Raw genomic sequence first — 18170 nt, 5'->3', positions numbered from 1 at the left:
AGCCAACACCAAGAATAGACATTTGAAAGGCAATTTAAAATAAATAAAGAATAGTGAACAACAGGCTGAATAAGTGTACGTTATGAGGCATAAATAACCAACTGGTATGTGAATGTAACATATTATGGTAAGAGTAATTCAAATAACCATAACATCTAGAACATGCTATACGTTTACCAAACAATCTGTCACTCCTAATCGCTAAATCCCATGAAATCTTATACGTCTAGTCTCTTACGTGAATGAGATAAATAATATTATTTGATATTTTACGCTAATGTGTTAATAATTTCACACATAAGTATAAGTCGCACCCCCGGCCAAACTATGACAAAAACTGCAACTTATAGTCCGAAAAATACGGTACTTATTAACTCTTTATTTTATGCTGACTTTGTTTTTGCTGCAGCTGTTACATATACTGTAATATTGTACATGGTAATTGGGTTATGTTATATATTGTACATATTTTATAATAATATATCAGTATATATTATATACTGTATATTAGGGCTGGGCGATATGGCCTCTTATTTGTCGATATTTTTGGGCCATGTCACGATACACGATATATATCTCCATATTTTGCCTTAGCCTTGAATGAACACTTGATGCATATAATCACAGCAGTATGATGATTCTATGTGTCTACATTAAAACATTCTTCTTCATACTGCATTAATATATGCTCATTTTAAACTTTCATGCAGAGAGGGAAATCACAACTAAGTCAATTTAGCAAAAGTGTAGTTATTAAACTGTTATTAAGCAGTGGCACAAACATTCATGTCATTTCAAAACAAAGTGCAAGATTGTCAGACATTTTAAAACAAGCTATTAGTGCACTTTTGTGCATGATGTCACTAAGATGACATATCAAAACAACACTAAATTAAAGTGTACTTTTTGTACAGAACGCCACTACAATAGTTTAAAACAAATAAAGTGCACTTTTGTGCATGATGTCACACAAGATATTTCAATAAGTGTCACATAAAAATGAGCTGCATAATAGAAAATCAAATAGTGTATGTCCTTCACTATGTGGTAGGTTCCTGCGGACGTTATCTCCTTCTGTTGTTGACTATTTTTTTCATACAGTGTTTATGTGGAAATAGTTGCTTCGGCATTTTGTTGGTGTGGCACCGGCCGGAAATGTTGACATGCAGAGTTTCAAGCACTCCTCATTCTCTAGCGGGTGACTTTTCAAATGATGCTACATTAGCAGTGCTGCTACTTTTTGTAGCAACGCTTTTGCCGCATAATTGTTCAACATATTCCCGCTTGAAGCCAAACCACCGCCAGACGATGGACCCCGTGCTGTTTTTCTTGGGAATTAATTCTTCCTTCATTTGTTACCAGATTGGCACCTTCTCTCTCTCGTATTACCACTTTTACCGCTCCGCTAGCATCACAGCTAACGTTACCCATGCTGCTACCTGTCTGCTCTGCGGGAGCGTGTGACGTTGCACGCGTGACGTATGTAAGAAGGTGCGCTTGCTTTACGTCTCTGTGAGAAGGGGAGACCACAAAGAGTGGGAAACGCCTGTAGTGTAATGCTCACAGCTAAAAGCAACTGCGTGAGAACGTATACTCGAATATCACGATATAGTCATTTTCTATATATCGACTATATCGCCCAGCCCTACTGTATATATAATATGTAAATATTACTTATGTTATATTTTATATTGCTACTATAGTACATTTTTAGTCTACTTTATACCTTTTGTGTGCACGATCCCTTCCATCCTTATCCTTTCCATCCTTTGTAGCTGAGCTACTGTGTGGAACAATTTCCCTTGTGGATCATTAAAGTTTGTCTAAGTCTAAGTTAATTACTTAATTTCTTGTTCAATCCAATGCAAACTACCCTAAATCCTTTGACATTACTACCAACAATAACGTCCAACTTTACGCCGTGTTTGTCTTCCAACCTCAGTTTGGACATTGCTGTGTGGAGTGTGCATCGGTCCCCGTGTGTATGTGGGTTTTCAACCGACAACTCCCACACAAAAACTGCAAAAATTTGAGTTTTTGACAAAGTCTTGAAAGCAAATGAGACACACGGTAGAGTAGTGATTCTCAAACTGTTAAAGCAGTAGCAATGATTGTCACACACACACACTAGGTGTGGTGAAATGTGTCCTTTGCATTTGACCCATCCCCTTATTCACCCCCTGGGAGGTGAGGGGAGCAGTGGGCAGCAACGGTGCCGCGCCCGGTAGTCATTTTTGGTGATTTAACACCCAATTCCAACCCTTGATGCTGAGTGCCAAGCAGGGAGGTAATGGGTCCCATTTTTATAGTCTTTGGTATGACTCGGCCGGAGTTTGAACTCACAACCTACCGATCTCAGGGCAGACACTCTAACCACTAGGCCACTGTGGTACGTGTACCATTAGCGGTACGCCAAAGAATCTCTTGATTAAAGTACAATGTTTTATTTTCCTACATTCAAGCACAGTGTTACTGTTCAAACTGTGTATAATGTTACAGTAGCCAAACATATTAAAAGGTAAATAAAACCCCCGTCTTGTTTTTAATAAATACTTAGGCCTACTACGCTACCGTATTTAAATGTTTACCATTATGGTGGTACTTGGAGAGCCAAGTGTTTTCTGAGGCGGTACTTGGCGAATAAAAGTTTGAGAACCACTGTTTTAGACCATCATCAGTACTGCATTAGAAGGAGCGTGTGAGCGCAGCTGTCAACACAGCTGAGCAGAATTCTCACAAGAACTCAAATAAATACCCTGTCAGATATCACAACATATTTTTGGTAGAACTTTTGACAAAGAGCGTTGATAATTCAATGACGACAACCTTCTTCTTTGTATGCGTATACTTTACTGAGTTTAAGTTCAGGGAACACAATAACAAACCGGCCACTGCCGTTCACATAACAGACTGACTACAAGAGCCCGCGCATAGAGCAATGCATGCTGGGAGGTACCGTAAATACACTAAAAGAGTGGCTGAACCGGAAGTACCATAATAATGCGCAATGCAAAAACAGAACATTTACAATCTCCCACTTTTCTTTTTCTTTCCTTTTTTTTTTTTTAAACACAAAAAATCACAGTCTATTATTAATGTTCTTAAGTATGAAAATGTAAGAACATGGGGACTGTTGCGTTTTGGACCAGTTGTTCCTCCCAGGGAATTCAAGTCACAATTCGCTCCCAAGTTCTTTCCGACACTTAAAGCTGAGTTGAAAAACCACCAGAGACAGAATAGGTATTTTGTTGTATATTCTCAAAGCTTTGCCAATATACATTGATTGAGACCAGTCTAACCCTAGAACATTCTATTGCGCCTCCCAAAATGGTCTGTCTTCCCGATCCCACCACCCTCTCTCTCGTCCCATCTCTGTAGACAAAACAAATGCTAGTCAAAACACATTCCAAAGAACTCAAGGTTAACACACACAGTATACTTGCTGACAGAGCATCAAGAGAAGAAATGGAAAACACGAGCTGTTTTCAAATATGACAAAGAAATGGAAGAAGTACAACTTAAATTCGGATATATGTAAATATCTGCCTCCGTCAGGACCAACAAAAAACGTATACAAAAAAAACTTTCCACAAAAGAATAGTCTCTATTCCAGTTTCCACTCTCCAACACTGAGTGCCTTTAGGAGCTGAAGTGCAGATGCACCTTGTTTTGTCAAACAATCAGCTAGCCGCTCTCCTGAGGTGCCCAGAGAATCTGTTGCATTCTTTTACTCTGAAGAAGTTCTTTGATGCCACTAATTTCAAGGCGGAGCCTTTTCTCTGTCACTGACTTAGTAGACTTGATGGCGTCTGCAAGGGAGTGGTTATCAGTGACACAAACTATTGGTAAGACATGCTGGGATACATTCCTTGTGGTAAGTTCTGCATGAAGGTCAGATAAAGAAATGGCACTGTCAACAGCATCTGCAAGGGCAAGAGTTTCTCCAGACTCTCCCAATCTTTTTTGACTGCCAATACACAGGTGAGAATCTTCCTTCCTCACCCATCAGCAGAATGAAATGTCCCCCTTGAGTGCCTCCATCTGTAAGGTTTCCCAGCGAGGCGTCGCAAAACACGACTAGCTTTGGAGAACTGTCTTTTCCCAGGTTCTGAAACTTCAGTGTCACTTGTTCTGATTTCAATTTTCTCACCACAGACTGTTCTGGTGCATGCAGTGTCAATTACAGCTTCTACCATGAATATTTCAGCATCAGATACTGACTCTTTAGAAAACAATGTAACATTGCCCTCTTCAATTGCTTCTGTCTCTGCATTTTCCTCTGACATTTGTACATGTTCAGTCTTATTTGGGCAGTCCTTAGCCCAGTGAAATGTACTTTGACCTCTACCGTCCGTATCTATCTATCTAGTGGGTTTGAGCCAGTCAATGGCGCCCTCTTTTGGTCGGGTTGGGAACGAAATTTCCTTCCGTCTCTTTTTCTTTGATCCACATAAAAAGCAACATCGTCACGCACGTGAATTCCCCCGCTGCATGTGGGCGGCTGCATGTTGTCTCCAAAAATCCTTTTTAGAGCTGACTTCATGCTTGCAAATGTAAGTGTTGAACAAGCTGTAAGCGCAAGCTGTTTATCTTTACCATCGAGACTGGCTGTATCCAACAACTTGAATACTAAAACAGCGTCGGGAAGAACCATGTCAAATTTGCGCATTTTTGTTGTACCTCTGCTCGAACTGAACGATGTAATCCGCCATGGAAACTTCGTTTTCTCTCCGAATCTTGTCAAAGTCCGTGTATGCATCATAAACTCTGTCCTTTTCTTATTTTAAGAATACATTATCCAATGCCTTTAGAAGGGTCTTCATCCCATCATCTTTGTTCAAATCATCCGGAGGTATTTCCAAAGCTGTATCTCTAGCTCTCCCCCTCAGTGATAGAGCAACAGCTAAGGCTTGTTTCTCCTTATCCAGGTCGGTAACACGTATCCACATTTCAACTTCATTTTTCCAGCTCTCATATGACTTCTTTTCTTCAAACGCAGGAGGGACTCTGAAGTTAGCGTTGTTAGATATCCTCTGCTACCATTGATAATTCAATGACGACAACCTTCTTCTTTGTATGCGTATACTTTACTGAGTTTAAGTTCAGGGAACACAGTAACAAACATAACAGACTGACTCATACTTGCCAACCTTGAGACCTTCGAATTCGGGAGATTGGGGGGTTGAGGTGGGCGGGGTTTGGTGGTAGCGGGGTGTATATTGTAGCCCGGAAGAGTTAGTGCTGCAAGGGATTCTGGGTATTTGTTCTGTTGTGTTTATGTTGTGTTACGGTGCGGACGTTCTCCCGAAATGTGTTTGTCATTCTTGTTTGGTGTGGGTTCACAGTGTGGCGCATATTTGTAACAGTGTTAAAGTTGTTTATACGGCCACCCTCAGCGTGACCTGTATGACCAAGTATGTCTTGCAGTCACTTTCGTGGGTCTGTAGAAGCCACATATAACATGTGACTGGGCCGCCACGCTGTTTGTATGCTGAAAAAGCGGACGCGTCGACAGGTTGTAGAGGACGCTAAAGGCAGTGCCATCACGGCACGCCCTTAATATTGTTGTACGGGAGAATCGTTGCCCCGGGAGATTTTCGGGAGGGTTGGCAAGTATGGACTGACCACCGGAGCCCGCGCATAGAGCAATGCATGCTGGGAGGTACCGTAAATACACTAAAAGAGTGGCTGAACCGTAAGTACCATAATAATGCGCAAGGCAAAAACAGAACATTTACAGCGTAATTTTTATTCTTAAATGAATAAAAAATATATAATTAAAAAAGGTAACTTCTCATGCAGGGCAAAAGTACTGGTGTTCATTACCATCTACTTCACTCATTATTCCTTTGTAATGACTAAATATCATATTTGTATATATTGTATTTGCTGATGTAGTCCTGTTGTAGTTGAAAACAAAAAAGGCAGATACTAATATATATCAAAATGGCAAATATCGGTGCCGATAATCGGTGGATCCCTAGTTTGAACTCCAGTTTGTTTTCTGAGGCATAAAATGTTAGATGAACTCCAAAATGGTACCACTTCTGGGGCGGTAATATTGTCTATTCCAGTGTTTTTCAACCTTTTCTGAGCTAAGGCACATTTTTTTCATTGAAAAAGTTCCAAGGCACACAACTAGCAGAAATCATTGATTTAAACTCAGCAGCCGATATTGACAATTAAAAAGTCTTTGTCGCAATTGTTGGATATGAATTTAAACCATAACCAAGCGCGCTTCAATATAGCTCTTGTCTCAAAGTAGGTGTACTGTCACCACCTGTCACATCACGCCCTGACTTATCTGCTGTTTTCCTGTGTAGTGTTTTAGTTCTTGTCTTGCGCTCCTATTTTGGTGGCTTTTCCTTTTTTTTGGTATTGTCCTGTAGCAGTTTCATGTCTTCCCTTTGAACCTGCTTTGTTTTCGCAATCAAGACTATTTTAAGTTGTTTTTATCCTTCTTTGTGTGGACATTTTTGATTGCAATGTCATGTACGGATGTACTTTGTGGACACCGTCTCTGCTCCGCATGCTAAAAGTCTTTGCTGTCGTCCAGCATTCTGTTTTTGTTTATTTTGTCGCCAGTTCAGTTTTGCATAGCTTTCCCTAAGCTTCAATGCCTTTTCTTATTTTTGGTTTAAGCATGAGACACCTTTTTACCTACATGCTGCCTCCCGCTGTCGCCTGCACTTGTTCCCCACATCTCCAAAGCAATTAGCTACCTGCTGCCACCTACTGATATGAAAGAGTATTACACGGTTAGTCTGCCGAGCTCTAGACAGAACAGACACTCAACAACGGCACATTATTTGCCGATTATAATTACTTGGTTGCAAAAAATAGTTGTAACCCTATTAGGTGAAATTACAGAATCTCCCACGACACACCAGACTGTATCTCACGGCACACTAGTGTGCCACAGCACAGTGTTTGAAAAACACTGGTCTATTCGATGTCGGAACGACGACGTTGCCACACACAAATAGCAGTGATGATAACCATAGAATAAAAATAGGTACCTGCAAGTCTCTGTCCTGGCTGCTCAGTACACTATGATGACATCGCTTGAATTTATTTGTGTGGTCCACTTCTTTTTACACTTGAGTGATGTTAAAAACGGTGCCAAAATAATTTTGTTTACGTTGCATACATCATTAAAAATGAAATGATTTGTATGTTAATGATTTATTTTGTATTTTTCAGAATAGCAGGATGTGGTTATGTTAAATGTCCGTGTTGTCTCCCCCTTCAGATGGAGGCGGGGCTGTCTCTGTCACGGGGGGCTCGCCTTGCCCACACCCTGCAGTCTCCCTGGGAGATAGCGAGCCTCTGGGTGGGTCCCCGGGAGGTTTACCCTGAGGACACGCCCGAGCTGGCGGCGGTGCTCACCGCTCTGAGCACCACCCGCATACTACGGGCCGACGTGGGCTACATGGGGACGCAACTCAAAGCCATGCTGGTTCTGGACGGGGGGCAAAAAGTGGTCTTCAAACCCAAAAGGTACACCTTTGTCAGCACTTGTATGGGGATCAGGGGTGTCCAAAGTGCGGCACAGGGACCATTTGCGGCACGTAGCTAATTATTTCACCGCCCACGGCATAATTTTTAGCATTCTAATTGTCAGGTTCAAACACTAATGACATCTATTAAACAAGACAAGAAGTAAGGAAATAAACAGAGACAGAATTAAATTTGGCTCAATTGTGGAGAAACTTCTGGACTGTACTCTTTGTACAGTCTCACCACACTCTGACGAAAGATTGTATGCCTCCTCTTTTATTTGGACTTTCCCTGATTACATGGCAACAGCTGTTTCTAAGGGACGGGGGTCGTAAACAGCCACCACCCTTGATTACAACAGTTCAAAGAAAAGGTTGTAAAACAGTTCAAACAAAAGGTCCTGCTTCCTCTCTACTTTGTAGATATTGGGGTCAAGACAATATCTTTCTGTTGATTACAATACATCAAAGAAACAGAACACCTTCATGTTGCTTCCCATCCTACACAGTGGAGTTTTACAAGCCTTCTTCTTGGAAGGATCAAAGACAGCTTTTGTCTTCTCGCCGGGAACTCATTGAAACACAAAGTTTTGTGGTAACTTAGATACAATTATTCTGACACTAATATTAGCATGCTATCTTTTTTGATAATTTTGTAGGTTTACACTAAAGCGTTAAATACTTGTTACTTGACGAACGATACCTGTTGCGTTTGCTAACATTACTAAGCTAGTTATTTTTCGTTGCTTATTTCGTAGGTATATACCATAGCGTCAAATATTTTGCTTCTTGACGAATGATACCTGTTAGCATGCTAACATTAGTATTCCTATGCTAGCTTTTTTTATTAGCTAATTTTGTAGGAATACGCCTCAGTCATGTTTTGGTACTTAATGCATGCTGCCGTTAGCATGCTAGCATTTTAAACCCATTTTTCAGGTACACACCTCAGTCATATATTTTGGTACTTACAGTAGGTGAGGTTGCATCTTTGCCTACCAAATTCACTACTGACCAGACCTGATAAGTCCGAAAGGGAAAGAAATGATACAGTATTATCTGCTCACATATGTTACCTGGTGGTTGTTTGAGCACAATGTAATTAGTAGTTAATCAATCCAACAGAACAATACACAGCAATACCATAACAATGCAATCCAATTCCAAAACCAAAGCCGACCCAGCAACACTCAGAACTGCAATAAACAGAGCAATTGAGAGAAGACACAAACACAATCCAAAAGTAGTGAAACAAAAATGAATATTATCAACAACAGTATCAATATTAGTTGCAATTTCAACATAGCAGTGATTAAAAATCCCTCATTGACATTATCATTAGACATTTATAAAAAAAAAGAACAATAGTGTCACAGTGGCTTACACTTGCATCACATCTCATAAGCTTGACAACACACTGTGTCCAATATTTTCACAAAGATAAAATAAGTCATATTTTTGGTTCATTTAATAGTTAAAACAAATTTACATTATTGCAATCAGTTGATAAAACATTGTCCTTTACAATTATAAAAGCTTTTTACAAAAATCTACTACTCTGCTTGAGCAGACTGGGGTAGATCCTGCTGAAATCCTATGTATTGAATGAATAGACAATCTTTTTGAATCGAGAATGGCGTTGAATCGGAAAAAAATAATCGAATCGTGACCCCAAGAATCGATATTGAATCGAATCGTGGGACACCCAAAGATTCGCAGCCCTAGTAGCTAGTCCTGCTTAATGCTTCAGCCACACGCAGGATTCTCACCGAAATGGGCCAAAAATGCAACCTAAGCATAAGCATGGTAGCTTTATTTTTAGCTAATTTAGCAGATATACATCTGAGTGTCATATTTTTGGTATTGCACTAATGCTATCTTTAAGCATGTTATTAGCATAGTACTGTTAGCATGCTTGCTTTTTTGCTCATACATTTTGATACCTGACGCTAGCCTTAGCTTTTCAGTTTGGCTTTGGTTCTTCAGCATTCACACAACATTTCTACGGAATTTTAAGTTTTCTAGTTCTTTGATAGAAATCTATACTGAACTGGTTTTGAAGGTGAAAACTACCAAAATGGCCTTTGATTTGTCAGTCTGTGGCCCTCAGTGGAAAAAGGTTGGGACACCCGTGGTGTAGATGAAAGGTTTCTAAGAGAGTCCCACACGTGCATTATTATCCCACCAGATACAGCCGCGACTACGTGGTGGAAGGGGAGCCGTACGCCGGTTACGACCGACACAACGCAGAGGTGGCTGCCTTCCACCTGGACAGGTACGTCATTCTTACGTTCACTCGCCAGCAAACGAGAGCTGACACCGCGTCCTCGCCGCAGGATCCTGGGCTTCAGGAGAGCGCCCCTAGTGGTGGGACGTTACATCAACCTGCGCACCGAGCTCAAACCCGCGTCCACCGACCAGCTGCTCAAGACGTTCCTCACGAAGGGTGAGGAGACCGCCGCGCTCTCAGTGTCGTCGTCTGTGAAAGTCACGTCTTTTTGCACGCGGCAGGAAACAACACGTGCTTCTACGGGAAGTGTTTCTACTGCCGGGAGAGCGACCCGGCGTGTGCCGAGGGCGACATGATGGAGGGTTCACTGACCATGTGGCTGCCGGACGTCTGGCCGCTGCAGAAACACAAGCATCCCTGGGGACGCACCTACAGAGAGGGCAAACTGGCCAGGTGGGCGGAGACTTGGTGACATCACCCCATGTGACCTGTAATGGTCTTACGCTCCTTTGAAGTAAAAGTATAGTCCATTGCTACGACGCGTAAAAGTCCAAATTTCACGCTGATCACACCAGTGCAGCCTTTAAGACCAACAGTGTGGCCAATATGACTCATCTTCTTTTTCACTTCCATGGTGATGGCTCTACTTTTCTTTGCTGCACTTCCACCAGAAGAGCCTGCCTTCTCCTTCATGTAAAGTGCACAAAGTAACTAAGAAGTAGAGTTGCACGATACAAACCATATAATAATAATAATAATAATATTACCATTTATTATCGTTATATGGTGATAATGCATGTCGATGGCACTGTCCGCAAATGTGACCGCCACAAGCTAACAATCGTGCCATCGCTGGCGGCTAACGTCCCTCCACAGTGCAAAAACACTTCTAAGTCAATCCTCCCCTCCATGGTGGCAAATTCACTGGAGGACGAGGAATAGCTAAACATGCTACTCCACACACCGTAGGATATGCTAACCACGAGCGAGAGCTCTTGAATGTAAAAAAAAAAAAAAAAAAAAAAAAAAAGTGAGCAAATTGGTACAAATAGACAGTAAGGATACCAAGTAGTATAGTATCAGGCTGACACCACAGTGATCAGATCCTTTTTTTTTTTTTTACAATACAAAAAAAACCTTAAGTCATTATTATAATGAAAAATCTATATTGAACTGGTTTTGGAGGGGAAAACTACAAGAATGGCCCCCCGCAAAAAAAAAAAAAAAAAAAAAAAAAAAAAAAAAATTATATATATATATATATATAAACACACACATTTACACATATATTTATATATACAGTATGTATTTATATATTACATAATATATACCGGTATGTCTGTCTATCTGTGATGAGGTGGCGACTTGTCCAAGGTGTACCCCGCCTTCCGCCCGAATGCAGCTGAGATAGGCTCCAGCACCCTCTGCGACCCCAAAAGGGACAAGCGGTAGAAAATGGATGGATAATATATTATATGCATTATATTTTCATTTGCAGTAAAAGTTATTTAAACATGAGTAGTATATGTCAGTAAAAAAGCCTGACACGGCTTTAAGTTGTTGTTTTTTTACATTATTTGTTAGGAAACGTTGGACCAAATTGGTACAAATATCGACAGTAAGGATACCAAGTAGTATAGTATCAGGCCGATACCACAGTGATCAGAACCGTTTTTTATTTTTTACAATAAAAAAAAACCTTAAGTCATTATTATAATGAAAAATCTATATTGAACTGGTTTTGGAGGTGAAAACTACAAGAATGGCCCCCCGCAAAAAAAAAAAAAAAAAAAATATATATATATATATATATATATATAAACACACACATTTACACATATATATTTATATATACAGTATGTATTTTTATATTACATAATTATATGTATTATTTTCATTTGCAGTAAAAGTTATTTAAACATGAGTAGTATATGTCAGTAAAACAGCCTGACAAGGCTTTAAGTTGTTGTTTTTTTACATTATTTTTTAGAAAACGTTGGACCAAATTGATACAAATATCGGCAGTAAGGATACCAAGTACTATAGTACCACGGTGATCAGATCCAGTATTTTTTTTATTTTTTTTATTTTTTTTACAACAAAAACAATCTTTAGTCATTATTATCATTTAAAAACACAGAAGGGCTTTACGGACAAAAACCAAAGGATTTAAATCAGAGCCAATAGTAAAAAATAATAAAACATTTCATTGACAATTGTTACACCGCCATACTGTGTTTTTGTCTGATTATAATTGTGATCAAAAATGTAATCATTCAATGATCTTGAACATTTGAAGTAACGGCATTGGTGTGACCGATACTGTCCCTGTAATGTCTTGGTATTGGATCGACACCCAAATTTGTAGTATCGCCCAAAACTGATGTAAAGTCTCCAACCAAGAGAAGAACACGTGATGATTACATTTAACAAAGTGGAGGTAGAAACATGTCAGATCAGAAAGTCAGCAGGTATTGACGGTCAATGTAGCAAGTAGATGAATAGTTTTGAGAAAACAAATATTTCTAAATGTAGATGAGCAACATGCACATGCTGCAATCTAACTCTTTTCACCAAGCAATATGAATGTTTTGATTAGTTTATTGTAGCGTGTTTGCAAGCACAGAACACCGTAATACGAGGGCCACATGTTTATAGTCAACAACATTTGGATTATGTGATGGACTTGCTGTGGCGAACTATAATTATTTAGTACTGGTTAGTTACCTTTTTAAAGTGTTTAATTGTATTCATGTTTAATTTTAATTGCAGAACAATCATTTTTAAACACTTCCTGAATTATGTGACCTGGGATGAGCAATTTAAGAAAAATAATCAAGTAAATTATGAGTCGATTTATGATTAATTTATTTTTTTTAAATAGGTGCTATGATTTTGAAAACATGTTTTTACAAATATGTAGAATATATCCTCACTAAGGTCAATCTTTCCATGTATCATGTCATTTGTGTTATTCCAACCAATTAATTAATGAGTAATTACCTTGTTTAAACACAAGTACTGTATTTTCCCGACTACAGAGCACACTGGGATAAAAGCCGCACCCACTAAATTTTGGCAAAAAAAAAAAGTTTTCCCATATATTATCTGCAGATATATACGTTGTGAAATGAGTTATTTACATAGATTTTATAAATGTTTATTTACATACCTTAATTGTTTCCAAACGGTGTCTGTAGCACGGCAGTAAAACGGCTGATCAAACAAAACAGAAGTCATGGTCATGGACCCACTAGCTGCAGAAGCTTACTCTCCAATCAGCTAAACAGACTCAATAACGTTTTTGGTGAATTTACAAAACTGAAACAATACAAAATACTACATTTGTAAACATCTTAGCATAGTAGCTAATGCTAATGACACTAGCTTGATTACATTACCATAGCACATACAAATATGCATGAAAACACTCCTACAGACATCACACATGGGACGGTTTAGTAAGTAAAAAATTGTTATGTTATAAAACTTACAAATGTTGATTGGAGTTATAATTGAAGATTCCATAGGAGTAGAACGCTATGGACAGATAGAATACCAAACGGCAACTTTACGTCCGGTAGGTACATAGCTCACATAACTCAGGTCTAAACAGAAGGGCAATGCAGCACGTGCAGTGAACAAACTCGTCCAAAAGATGGCGCCATAGCACAAACGGTAACACTCCTATTCAGTGTGTTTAACTATTTAAGGTCGCCAGCGAAAAAAGATCTATAAATTAGCAGCACCGTTTTATAAGCCGCTTGGTTCAAAGCCTAGGAAAAAAGTAGCGGCTTATACCGTATTTTTCGGAGTATAAGACGCACCGGCTGAAAATACATAATAAAGAAGGAAAAAAACATATATAAGTCGCATATAAAAGCCAACACCAAGAATAGACATTTGAAAGGCAATTTAAAATAAATAAAGAATAGTGAACAACAGGCTGAATAAGTGTACGTTATATGAGGCATAAATAACCAACTGGTATGTTAACGTAACATGTTATGGTAAGAGTCATTCAAATAACTATAACATATAGAACATGCTATACGTTTACCAAACGATCTGTCACTCCTAATCGCTAAATCCCATGAAATCTTATACGTCTAGTCTCTTACGTGAATGAGATAAATAATATTATTTGATATTTTACGGTAATGTGTTGATAATTTCACACATAAGTCGCTCCTGAGTATAGGTTGCACCAACGGCCAAACTATGAAAAAAAACTGCGACTTATAGTCCGAAAAATACGGTAGTTTGGAATTTAAGGTACTTGTCTTGGTACTTCTACACTGCTCCTTTCGATCCTGTGGGAATATGAAACTACACTATATTGCCAAAAGTATTTGTCCACCTGCCTTGACTCACATATGAACTTGAACTGCCATCCCATTCCTAAACCATAGGGTTCAATATGATGATTTTGCAGCTATTACAGCTTCAACTCTTCTGGGAAGGCTGTCCACAAGGTTGCGGAGTGTGTTTATAGGAATTATCCACAATTCTTCCAAAAGCGCATTGGTGAGGTCTAGGGCTGCAACTAACAACTAATTTGATAATCAATTAATCTGTCGATTATTACTTCGATTAATCGATTAACAATCGGATAAAAGAGACAAACTACATTTCTATCCTTTCCAGTATTTTATTGAAAAAAAAACAGCATACTGGCACCATACTGATTTTGATTATTTCTCAGCTGTTTGTAAATGTTGCAGTTTATAAATAAAGGTTCATTTAAAAAATAATGTAAAATAAAAATTAGCCTCTGCGCATGCACATAGCATAAATCCAACGAATCGATGACCAAATTAATCGCCAACTATTTTTATAAATCGATTTTAATCGATTAGTTGTTGCAGCCCTAGTGAGGTCACACACTGATGTTGGTGGAGAAGGCCTGGCTCTCAATCTCCGTTCTAATTCATCCCAAAAGGTGTTCTATTGGGTTCGGGTCAGGACTCTGTGCAGGCCAGTCAAGTTCATCCACACCAGACTCTGTCATCCATGTCTTGATGGACCTTGCTTTGTGCACTGGTTCAGAGTCATGTTGGAAGAGGAAGGGGCCTGCTCCAAACTGTTCCCACAAGGTTGGGAGCATGGAGTTGTCCAAAATGTTTTGGTATCCTGGAGCATTCAAAGTTCCTTTCACTGGAACTAAGGGGCCAAGCCCAACTCCTGAAAAACAACCCCACACCATAATTCCTCCTCCACCAAATTTCGCACTCGGCTCTATGCAGTCCGAAATGTAGCATTCTCCCGGCAACCTCCACACCTAGACTGGTCCATCAGATGACAAATCCATGACTGGATTTGTTGCACAAGTGGCATGCTATGACAGTTCCTTGCTGGAAATCACTGAAAGTGGCCCATTCTTTCACAAATGTTTGTAGAAACAGTCTCCATGTCTAAGTGCTTGATTTTATACACCTGTGACCAGGCCAAGTGATTAGGACACCTGATTCTTATCATTTGGATGGCTGGCCAAATACTTTTGGCAATATAGAGTATGTCAGAGGGGATACATTGCAGTGGTCATCTGGTGTTGACAAACATACAGGTGGGAGTACGACGAGGGCTACTGCGAGGCGGTGAAGAAAATGCCCCCGTATGATGCGGGGCCGCGGCTGCTGGACATCATCGACACGGCCATATTTGATTATCTCATCGGGAACGCCGACCGCCACCACTACGAGAGTTTCCAGGACGACGGTGGCGCCAGCATGCTCATCATTATAGACAACGCCAAGAGGTGAGTGGCTACCGCTGAGTGGCCATGTTTATGTTTGAGTGCTCTCCATGTCTCCCCTGGCCAGCTTCGGGAACGCTGCCATGGACGAGCGAAGCATCTTGGCGCCGCTCTACCAGTGTTGCATGTGAGTCTCCGCCTCCATTTCTTTCATCCGCCACCTCTCCCCACATGTCGCCTCATTTCCTCTCGCCAGGATCCGCGTGTCCACCTGGAATAGGCTGAACCTGCTGCAGGGCGGGGCTCTGAGCTCCGCCCTGCAGCGGGCGCTGGCGTTCGACCCCATCCAGCCCGTGCTGGCCTCGCCGCACCTCGCCGCCCTGGACCGCCGCCTCACGGTCGTCATGGCCACGGTCAAGCAGTGCATGGAGGCGCTAGGACCCGACAACATGCTGATAGAAGACCGCATGAACCCGACACACCCTTAACCACATGACGCTACAAGACGGACCTACAGGGTGGAACTAACGACTACTGGATGATGTTTCCCTTCATGCACACTTCCTGTGGACGACTTCCACCTTTCATGCACACTTCCTGTGGACAACTTCCACTTTGGGACCAGAGAGAAGGATGGAGGCAGCCTTTCTATTCTCAACTTGCCATCTTTGGACCTCACCTGCCTTCTGTCTGAAGAACAGGAAGTGACCTGCCTTCTGTCTGAAGAACAGGAAGTGGTTTTCATTTTGAGTCCACGCATCAAAGCAGGCGAGTGTACGTACTGAACTCTAGTAACACACACACACACATGGCTATTGTCTTACTATTATCTGTGTGGAAGTGTGTGTGGGTCTGTGGGTGTGTGGGGGTCTGTGTGTGTGTGTGTGTGGGTGTGGGTCTGTGTGTGTGCATGTGGGGGTCTGTGTGTGTGTGTGGGAGAGTGTGAGTGTGGGTCTGTGTGTAGAAGTGTGTGTGTGTGTGTGTGTGTGTGTGTGTGGGAGTGTGTGTGTGGGAGGGGTGTGTGGAAGAGTGTGGGTCTGTGTGTAGAAAAGTGTGGATCTGTGTGTGGAAAAGTGTGAGTGTGGGTGTGGAAGTGTGGGTGTGTGTGTAGAAGAGTGTGGGTCTGTGTGGAAGAGTGGGTGTGTGGAAAAGTGTGTGTGTGGAAGTGTGGAAGAGTGGGTGTGTGTGTGTGGAAGAGTGTGGGTCTGTGTGTAGAAAAATGTGGATCTGTGTGTGGAAAAGTGTGGGTGTGTGTGGAAGAGTGGGTCTGTGTGTGGAAGAGTGTGGGTCTGTGTGGATGTGTGTAGAAGTGTGGGTGTGTGTGTGGAAGAGTGTGAGTCTGTGTGTGGAAGAGTGTGGGTCTGTGTGTGGAAGAGTGTGGGTCTGTGTGTAGAAAAGTGTGGATCTGTGTGTGGAAAAGTGTGAGTGTGGGTGTGTGTGGAAGAGTGGGTGTGTGTGGGTCTGTGTGTGGAAAGGTGTGGGTGTGTGTGTGGAAGTGTGGAAGAGTGGGTGTGTGTGTGTGGAAAAGTGTGGGTCTGTGTGTAGAAAAGTGTGGATCTGTGTGTGGAAAAGTGTGGGTGTGTGTGTGGAAGAGTGGGTGTGTGTGTGGAAGAGTTGGTCTGTGTGTGGAAGAGTGGGTCTGTGTGTGGATGTGTGTGGAAGAGTGGGTCTGTGTGTGGAAGAGTGTGGGTCTGTGTGGATGTGTGTGGAAGTGTGGGTGTGTGTGTGGAAGAGTGTGAGTCTGTGTGTGGGTCTGTGTGTGGAAGAGTGGGTCTGTGTGTGGAAAAGTGTGGGTCTGTGTGTGGAAGAGTGTGTGTGTGTGTGTGTGTGTGTGTGGAAAAGTGTGGATCTGTGTGGGGAAAAGTGTGTGTGTGTGTGTGGAAGAGTGTGGGTCTATGTGTGGAAAAAGTTTGTGTGTGTGTGTGGAAGAGTGTGGGTGTGTGTGTGTGTGTGTGTGGAAGAGTGGGTGTGTGTGTGTGTGTGTGGAAAAGTGTGGGTCTGTGTGTAGAAAAGTGTGGGTGTGGGGGGAAAAGCTTGGGTGTGTGTGCGGAAGAGTGTGGGTCTGTGTGTGTGGATGAGTGTGGGTCTGTGTGTGGAAAAGTGTGTGTGTGTGTGTGTGTGTGTGTGTGTGTAAGAGTGTGGGTCTGTGTGTGGAAAAGTGTGGGTCTGTGTGTGGAAAAGTGTGGGTGTGTGTGTGTGGAAGAGTGTGGGTGTGTGGGTCTGTGTGTGGAAGAGTGTGTGTGTGGGTCTGTGTGTGGAAAAGTGTGTGTGCGTGTAAGAGTGTGGGTCTGTGTGTGGAAAAGTGTGTGTGTGTGTGTGTGTGCCCTTTATTAAGAAATCTACTGACATCACAGACTTGAACAGAAAAAAAGGGGGGGTCATGGGTGGAATTTATCTTCCATATTAAAAAATAAGATAATTTTTCACTCATTTTGTTTTTCATTTGATTTCCTTCCCCAAATGTGGAACATGATGAGTGTGTTCACACTGAAAACACTCATAAGGAACATGATGAGTGCACTCATAAGGAACATGATGAGTGTGTTCACTCTGAACACACTCATAAGGAACAAGAGTGTGTTCAGTGTGAACACACTCATCATGTTCCTTATGAGTGCACTCATAAGGAACATGATGTGTGTTCACTCTGAACACACTCATAAGGAACAAGAGTGTGTTCAGTGTGAACACACTCATTATGTTCCTTATGAGTGTGTTCAGTGTGAACACACTCATAAGGAACATG

At 41.3% G+C, this 18170-nt stretch overlaps 1 protein-coding gene across 5 annotated transcripts in view; it reads left to right on the top strand.

The window, feature by feature from the left end:
• Nucleotides 1-17445, top strand: part of fam20b (FAM20B glycosaminoglycan xylosylkinase) — a 31565-nt gene extending 14120 nt beyond the window's left edge. For 3 of the 5 annotated variants that reach the window (XM_061978268.2, XM_072915114.1, XM_061978269.2), the window contains 7 exons: nucleotides 7253-7500; nucleotides 9688-9774; nucleotides 9836-9945; nucleotides 10011-10182; nucleotides 15296-15487; nucleotides 15552-15611; nucleotides 15681-17185. In XM_061978268.2, the coding sequence (XP_061834252.2) occupies nucleotides 7253-7500; nucleotides 9688-9774; nucleotides 9836-9945; nucleotides 10011-10182; nucleotides 15296-15487; nucleotides 15552-15611; nucleotides 15681-15912 (1101 nt within the window). In that variant the 3' untranslated portion in view covers nucleotides 15913-17185. Of the gene's footprint in view, nucleotides 1-7252; nucleotides 7501-9687; nucleotides 9775-9835; nucleotides 9946-10010; nucleotides 10183-15295; nucleotides 15488-15551; nucleotides 15612-15680; nucleotides 17186-17415 lie in introns of those variants that run through there. The other 2 variants (XR_012050960.1, XM_061978270.2) reach the window with 2 other exon arrangements.
• The last annotated feature ends 725 nt before the right edge of the window (nucleotides 17446-18170 follow it).

The sequence above is a fragment of the Nerophis lumbriciformis genome, linkage group LG18, assembly GCF_033978685.3.
Source record: "Nerophis lumbriciformis linkage group LG18, RoL_Nlum_v2.1, whole genome shotgun sequence".
NCBI classification, from domain to species: Eukaryota; Metazoa; Chordata; class Actinopteri; order Syngnathiformes; family Syngnathidae; genus Nerophis; species Nerophis lumbriciformis.
Note: the sequence above shows the minus strand (reverse complement) of the source record. Positions and strands in the feature narration are given on the sequence as shown.